The sequence below is a fragment of the Nicotiana sylvestris genome, chromosome 4 (genome assembly GCF_000393655.2).
Source record: "Nicotiana sylvestris chromosome 4, ASM39365v2, whole genome shotgun sequence".
Taxonomy (NCBI): domain Eukaryota; kingdom Viridiplantae; phylum Streptophyta; class Magnoliopsida; order Solanales; family Solanaceae; genus Nicotiana; species Nicotiana sylvestris.
Window position 1 is genome coordinate 10,121,946 of NC_091060.1, and position 8,529 is coordinate 10,130,474.

Below are 8,529 nucleotides of genomic sequence, written 5' to 3' on the forward strand. Positions count from 1 at the left end.
GTGCTATTTGGTTGCCTCATTGATTTTCACACGTGGAACACCACCTTTTCATCTCTAATACGGAAGGTCAATTCTCCCGGTTCCACATCAACCAAGGCCTTCCCCGTAGCTAGGAAGTGCCTTCCAATAATGATAGGCACCTCGAAATCCACTTCGTAATCCAAGATCACAAAATCGGCCGGCAATATGAACTTATCAACACGAACAAGGACATCATCAATAATCCCCAAAGGCCGCTTCATTGATCAGTCGGCCATTTGAAGCCTCATAGAAGTTGGACAAGGTTGTCCGATAACCAAGGTCTTGAAGACCGAATATGGCATGAGATTGATACTTGCCCCCAAGTCACATAGGGCTTTTACGAAATCGGCACTTCCAATGGTATATGGTATTGTGAATGCTCCGGGATCCTCTAGCTTTGGAGCCATGGAGTGTACAATGGAACTCACTTGGTGTGTCATCTTGATTGTCTCACACTCCATCGATCTCTTTTTAGTAACCAAGTCCTTCATGAACTTTGCATATCCCGGCATTTGTTCAAGTGCCTCCACCAAGGGCACATTTATAGTCAAACTCTTCATCATCTCAATGAATTTTTTAAACTGGTTGTCACCTTTTTGCTTGGCCAACCTTTGAGGATATGGCGGAGGAGGTCTAGGCAAGGGTGCCTTGGCTTTTGGCACCATCGGTTCGGTCATATCAATGACGTGTTCCCTAGACGGGTTCACGGCCTCTTGAGTCTCCTCCTCACCCTCATCAATTTCAATTCTCACATCATCACTTGCACTTTGTTCAACAACATCCTCAACTACCAACGGGATCTCATCATTTTGCAACTCTTCTTCATCAACCACAACTCAATTACCTCTTGAGGCTTGCACATCACCGCCTCTTCCGCTTCTCGTGGTCACCGCCATCACATGATTATTATGCCCACCCTTGGGGTTTACTATCGTATCACTTGGTAAAGCACCCTTTGGGCGAGTGTTGAGAGATTGCGAAATTTGCCCGAGTTGTACTTCCAAATTACGGATTGAAGTGTTATGGGAGGCCAATTGAGCATCGGAGTCATGATTCTTATTCATCATTTGCTCAAACATTTGCTCTATTCGACCCATGTCATTGCCCGACGAACTCGACCCTTGAGATTGAAACGGAGGCGAGTTATTGGGTTGTTGATACATTGGGGGCCTTTGAAAGCCTTGCCCCCTATTACCTTGTCCACCATTGTTGTTCCAACCACCTTGACCACCATTGTTGTTGTTCCAATTGTTGTTTCCGTTCCAATTACCTTGATTCCCCAAATTATTGTTCCCCCAATTGCCTCCTTGATTGTTATTGTAATTCTAATTGCCACCTTGTTGATTGCCCCAATTACCTTGGGTCTCCATTGTTGATTCCCTTGACTACCTCTATTCCTTTGGCAGTTGTTGACATATTGGACTTCCTTACTTTGGTCATCAAAACCTTCATTCGAATATCCACCACCATCATCATAGTTGTCAAAATTTTCTTGAGGTTGTTGTTTCCATGTTTGCCTTCTTTTCATCATATTCACTCCCTCCATGGCATTGACTTGGCGCAGATTTTGAACTTGTTGAAGTTGCGCTTTAGCCAATTGGGTCATTGTTGTTGTGAGTTCGGCAATGGCTTGGCTGTGATCATGCAACTCCTTATGCAAGTGTATAACATTAGGATCACCTTGAGGAACATTATCCCGGCTTTGCCATGCCGAAGAAGTATCGGCCATTTCATCAAGAACATCACAAGCTTCGTTGTATGGAAGCTTCATAAAATTACCACCGGCCAACTGATTGACAATGCACTGGTTTGTTGTGTTTATACCCCGATAGAATGTCTGTTGGATCATAACATCATTCATATCGTTGTTGGGGCACTCTTTTACCATCATCCAAAACCACTCCCATATCTCATGTAAAGGCTCCGTCGGCTCTTGCTTGAAGGCTAGAATCTCATCTCGAAGAGCCTCCATATGACTAGGAGAAAAGAACTTGGCAATAAATTTATCGACTAACTCATCCCATGTAGTTATGGAATGATTTGGGAGTCTCTCCAACCAATCCAATGCCTTCCCCCGAAGTGAGAAGGGTATAAGCCTTAACCTCAGTGCATCTTCCGAAACATTTGTCTGCTTGCTCCCCCAATAAGTATCCACAAACCCTTTCAAATGCTTGTATGCGTTTTGGTCCGAGGCGCTTGTGAAGTACCCTCGTTGTTCGAGCAAAGTGAGCATGACATTGGTGATTTGGAAATTCCCCGCCCGGATTCGGGGAGGAACTATTGCACTTGCGTACCCTTGATTGGGTAGAACTCTTGGTGCCACTCTTGGTGGAGGTGGAAGAGGGTCTGGTATGTTGTTATTAGCATTAACATTTGCATTAGCATTTCTACCCCGTCTTTGTGCTTGGGGTAAAACCTCCTCTTGTTCTACGTCTTCCACCTCCTCCACTCCCACATTAATAGCATCTTGTGCATTTAAAGCCATTGGTACCTGAGTGAATTAACACAAATAGAGTAAGTAAAAAGAAGCAAAACAAAGAACTAGCTAACAAATAGTCAAACACCATAAAGTTCCCTGGCAACGGCGCCAAAAAGTGATCGCAGCGGACTCAACCTAAGGAAGAGTGGACGCTAATACTTTTACCCAATAGTGGTATTGGGGTCAATTTTCCACAGGGAGCTTCAATTTGGAGTTGAGTGTTTGTATGGTCTAGGACTATGTTTTAGCTCCTAATTGATCTGCTAACATTTTTGGTTTTCTTTTGATTATCAACTACAATTTATCAACTACAAGTTTAAAGCTAAGTTAGGCTAGGATATTGATTCTAAGTTGTATGCAATATAGAGAAAGGCACTAGGGTCGTGGCATGTACCTATGTGGTCAACTAACGGGTAGAGATTCCTAATGCAAGAATGATGAATATGGGACTTAGGCTATAACCGTTGCACATTTGTACCCACTCTCACACCTCTCGGTAGAGAGAGTGATTTTGCTCAATTGACTCTCTCGAGACCAATTGGGTAGGCCAATTTGCCCAAGCAACTTATGGTTCAAGTTGGGTAATTACTCTCTCGAGGTTTAACCCGTTAATTGGGACTACCATTCTCATGGGTCCATCCCAATTCCTTGTTGGAATTAATCTTGGGGTCATAGACTCTCTTTCTCAAGAAGAGTCAAGACTCACTAAGCTAGACTTAGTGTTTGCAACCACCAAATCTTAATGAAAACATAAGATTAATCCAAATAACAAATACCCAACATCATTCATGCACTAAACAATCACACCCATTAATTACCCACACTAGGGTTGAGCCACAACCCTAGCTAATGGGTTTAGCTAGCCATAATAGAAACAGAAATTGAAGAAATAGTAGATGAAATTGACATAATAATTAACTACAATGTTAATCTACTCAAATCCACGTTAATACTAGAAGAAATTGCCCAAAATAGGCTAAAACTATGAAGTCTCGAGTTCAGCTGCTATCTGATAAAAACCAAAACTAAAAAACTGCACCTAAAAAGTAAAATGTTCAATTTATACTACACAGGAAAAACCGGACAAAAATACCCCTGAGGGTCTGGCGCGGACCGCGCACAAATGATGCGCGGCCGCGTAGGGGTTTGGGTCTTCATATCTTGCTTCTGACACTGGAGACGCGGACCGCACAAATGACGCGCGGCCGCGTAGGGTGTTTTGGTCCAAATCCACCCTCTCTGAACTTCATCCACGCGGACTGCACTGATTAGGTATGCGGTCGTGTGGGCTTTTGCCTTGAATGACTGAGTCTCTGACACTCTTAGGTGCGGAACGTGTGGAAGGAGCGCGGACCGCGCATCTTGACTTAGAAATTGCATGGTCTCTGAACCATCCTGCGCGGTCGCGTGGCAAAGCAGTGCAGACCGTGCAGGTTGACTTGGAAATTGCATGGTCTCTGAACTATCCTGCGCAGCCGCGTGGCAAAGCAGTGCGGACCGTGCAGGTTGACCTTGAAATAACCTAGCCTTTGAACTCTCCTGTGCGGCCGTGTGACACATCAGTGCGGACCGCACAGGTCATTTTGTTCCCCACTTCAGTTGTCTTTTGACACTTGGCAGATTTCACTCCTTTTTGAGCCGATCTTTGGTATTTGTCATCTTGTCGCTCAAACCTGCAATCAAGCACAAATTGTAAGTATTTTGGGACTAATTTATGGCAGTTAATGCACAAAGCTTAGGTAAGAATGGGTATAAAATATGTAGAAATCACAGTTATCACTGGGCCCACCGGAACTGCCGGGGCCGGAACCTCATCATCAGAGTCAACCTGAGGCTCCGCCGCTGGTGCTGCTACTCTAGGCTAAGCTCTGCCCCTACCTCGGCCTCTAGCACAGCCTCGGCCTCGCCCTCTGCCCCTCTTGGGAGCTGCTGCTAGGGGATCGGGTTGCTGGTCAGTGGATGAGAAAGCGCATGTTCTCACCATCTGCGAAAGAACAGAGTAGAAATTCAATTAGCATTGAGAAACCAAACCGCATGACATGAAAGAATAAATGTGAAGTTTTTCCTAACTCTGTATCCTCTGGGGATAAATACATACGTCTCTGTACCGATCCCTCAGACTATACTAAGCTTGTCTGTGAACTGTGAGACCCATGTAACCTAGAGCTCTGATACCGGCTTGTCACGACCCGGATTTTCCACCCTCGGGAGTCGTGATGGCACCTACTAATGTGATCTAGGCAAGTCGACTGTATGAACAAAATACCCTTTTACCAATTTTATATTCCTTAACAATTATAAGGCAATAACGTGTAGACAGCGAAAATTACAATAAGAGGAAGAAATACAGGAAACTATCTGAAATATGTATCTAATACAACTGTTTGAGCCTCAACCACCCAGAATTGATGTCACAGTTTCACAAACGATCTAAGAATACTACATACAAAGTCTGAAAGATAAAAGATACACTGTTTCTGAACTAAGTAAATGAAACATGAGTAAAGGGATAGAGGGAGACGTCAGGGCCTGCGAACGCCTGCAGGACTACCTTGGATCTCCGCGTGGACTGAAGGCAGCCACCCAATCTACGGTCCAAAAGTTGTTGCTCCAGGATCTACACACAGTGCAGAGTATAGTATCAGCACAACCGACCCCATGTACTGGTAAGTCCCTAGCCTAACCTCGGCGAAGTAGTGACGAGGCTAGGACTAGACTACCAAATAAACCTATGCAATTTAACTAAATACAGCGGAAAGGAAGAACATTAATATACAGTCAAGTATGTGGGGGTATCATACTGCGGGGAACTATCAATTTGGAATAGAAAGACAACGAGTAATTAAAAGAAATAACATATCTCAGATATCATTAAAGAATCAGGAATCAATAAGTACACGGCATCTCCCTTCGTGCTTTTACTCTCATCCTCACCAAAGCAATCAAATAATGGAAATGTACACGGCATCACCTTTCGTGCTTTTACTTTCATCCTTACCATATAATCACTATAATCGGCACGGAATGGTACATCGTGCGACACGACATCACCCTTCACAACTTGAGCCAAACACTTACCTCGATTCCACGAACACAATTCAAGTCTCTACTATCGCTTTACCTCTTGATTCCACCACCAATTCACTCGTATCTAGCCACAAGCTACTTAATTACATCAATAAACGCTAAATGAATCAATTCTAATGCATGAAAATAAGTTTTCTAAAGTTTTACCCAAAAAGTCAAAAATTGCCCCTGGGCCCATATGGTCAAAACCTGAAGCTCGAACCAAAACCCGATTACTCATTTCCCCATGAACTCAAATATACAATTTGTTTTGAAACCGGACTTCAAATTGAGGTCCAAATCCCCAATTTTTTAAAAACCTAGGTTCTACCCAAAACACCCAATTTCCCCCATGAAAATTATTGATTTTGAGTTGAAATCATGTAAAAAGATGTTGATGATTGAAGAAAACTAGTTACAAATCACTTACAATCGATTTGGAGAAAAAGTTGACTATGAAAAACTTGTCCTAGGGTGTTTTGGTTTTGAAAGAATGTGAAAAATGGTTGAAATGCATCTAAGTTATGAACTTACATGTCTCTGATATCACAATTGCGACGAACCCCTCAGAAAATTGGACTTTCGCATTTGAGTAGAAAATGTCGCATTTGCTATCCACACAGCTTTCCAGTCATCATTGCATTTGCGAGAGACCGTTCGCAAATGCGAAATCACATTTGCGAAAAAACAGTCGCATTTGCGACTCAGGCTGCTAGGTTCATTCTTCGCATTTGCGAAGGTTTGTCACATTTGCGAGCCAAGCTTCGCAATTGCGAAGCCTGCAGACCTGATCACACCAGCTGAAAACCTGTAATTTTCCAAGTCCAAAATCCACCCCGTGGCCTATCCAAAACTCACCCGAGCCTTCGGGGCTCCAAACCAAATATGCACACCAACCTAAAAACATCATACAGACTCGCTCGTGCATTCAAATCACTAAAATAACATCAACAACTATGAATTTAGCATCAAAATCATGAAATTTCTTAAGAACTTCAAATTTTCCAATTTTCTCAAATACGATCCGATTCACGTCATCTCAAGTACGTTTAATACCAAATTTCACAGACTCGTCTTACATCACATATAAGACCTGTACCGGGTACCGTAGCCAAAATACAGGCCCGATACCATCAAGGTTTGAACACATTTCACTTTTAAAAACTCATAAATATTCTAGAAAACAATTTTCTTTAAAAATTTATTTCTTGGGCTTGGGACCTCGAAATTCGATTCCGGGCATATGCCCAAGTCCCATATTTTCCTACGGACCCTTCGGGACCGTCCAATCATGGGTCCGGGTCCGTTTACCTAAAATATTGACCGAAGTCAACTTAATTCATTTTAAAGTCAAAATTCATTATTTTTCACAAATTTTCACATAATGGCTTTCCGGCTACGCGCCCGTACTGCGCACTCAAATCGAGGTGATATCGAAAGAGGTTTTTGAGGCCTCAGAACATAGAATTTACAAGTATTTAACGAGTTTATTATCGATTTGTTAAATTAATTTCTATTACATGAAGCACATGAATAGATTAATTATATTTACCGTTTTTGAAAGGGCATTTTATTTTTATGATTGTTTTGATTAATATTATACTAGCATATTTTTTGACTTATCCCCAATTAAAACCGGTTGTGATTAAGTGTTATTAGTCACTGGCTAGCGACTCACGCCTCGCTATTTTTTTTACAGAGCCAGCAATTGACGCAGGTGAGGATTTTGTTTATTAGAGTGCACAGGTTGATAGTTCTTGGTGAGCTCCGTATTTGTTCGCGTGGGCAAGGAGTTTTAATTAATTGTTATGGTTTTTTCTTTAAACTCTTAGAATCTCTCCATGATCATTCTTTTAGTGTCACGAGTATTCTTTCGTTATTATAGACTTATGTTGAGTATTCTCTTTCTTATCAGATTTGGAGATAGATTAGTATTTCTAGTTGTTAGTGAGTGGACTATTAATGGTAGAGATTTGTTTTGGTTAATTGATAAGTTATTATTGTTTGGATTTATATTAGGATGTTTGGTTGTTGAGTTTGAGACAGGAAATTTTTTGGGATAGTCCAAAAACAGAAAAACTCTGCCCGATTTTTGATATGTAACAGCCCAGGCCACTAGTGATATTGTCCGCTTTGGGCTTAGGCTCGCACGACTTTAAAATGCGTCGCTAGGGTTTAAGACATGTTTACTTATATACCTAACATCTCTCATGTGTTTTGTCGATGTGGGATTCGCTCAAGGTGTCACATACGCTCGCCCTTAGGACTCAACATCGTCGCTGAGGTTTGCCCTACCATCATTCAAGGTTGCACACAGAGTGGCTCTGATACCATATGTAACAGCCCTGCCCACTAGTAATTCTGTCTGCTTTGGGCCTAGGCCCGAAGGGCTTTAAAACGCGTCACTAGGGTTTAAGACATGTTTACTTAATACCCAGCATCTCTCCTGTATTTTATCTATGTGGGATTCGCCTAAAGTGTCACAGCAAGTCACTTATTAGGTAATTACATAAAAATTTCTTAAATAAATATTCATTAATAATTTAGTAAAATAATAATTAACCAGATATTAGATATTAAAGTTACGTATAGTGTAAAAATTGACACTATCAATATATATATCGTAAATCCATTATATAATTATTACATACTTGATGTGGTTGACCATGAAAGTAGAATATAACAAATCTGTTGCAACTATACGTTCTAAAGGAAATACATCACTAGATTCCATATAACTAATCCCTTATAACCGTAAAATATTTAAAAATCAACAGAATAAAATATTTCAATGGAAAATTAAAAAAAAAAAATTTCAATTAATAATATTCTTTAACATTATATAAGGTACAAAAGTCACTACTTTCTCCAACCCATAGTGACATAGAAAACGTAAAGTATCGATCTTCTTCAACAACTAGTCTACCATTTTCGTATTATCCATAGCTATATGTTATAGGAAA

The 8,529-nt window shown here is 41.2% G+C and overlaps 1 protein-coding gene across 1 annotated transcript; it reads right to left on the reverse strand.

The window, feature by feature from the left end:
• Positions 1 to 245: 245 nt before the first annotated feature.
• LOC138889238 (uncharacterized) lies at positions 246 to 2,506 on the reverse strand. The gene is made up of 2 exons (XM_070172515.1): positions 1,411 to 2,506; positions 246 to 841 (listed from the first exon to the last, which is right to left on the reverse strand). The coding sequence occupies exons 1-2, from the start codon at positions 2,504 to 2,506 to the stop codon at positions 246 to 248; spliced, it is 1,692 nt and encodes a 563-aa protein (XP_070028616.1).
• Between the last annotated feature and the right edge of the window lie 6,023 nt (positions 2,507 to 8,529).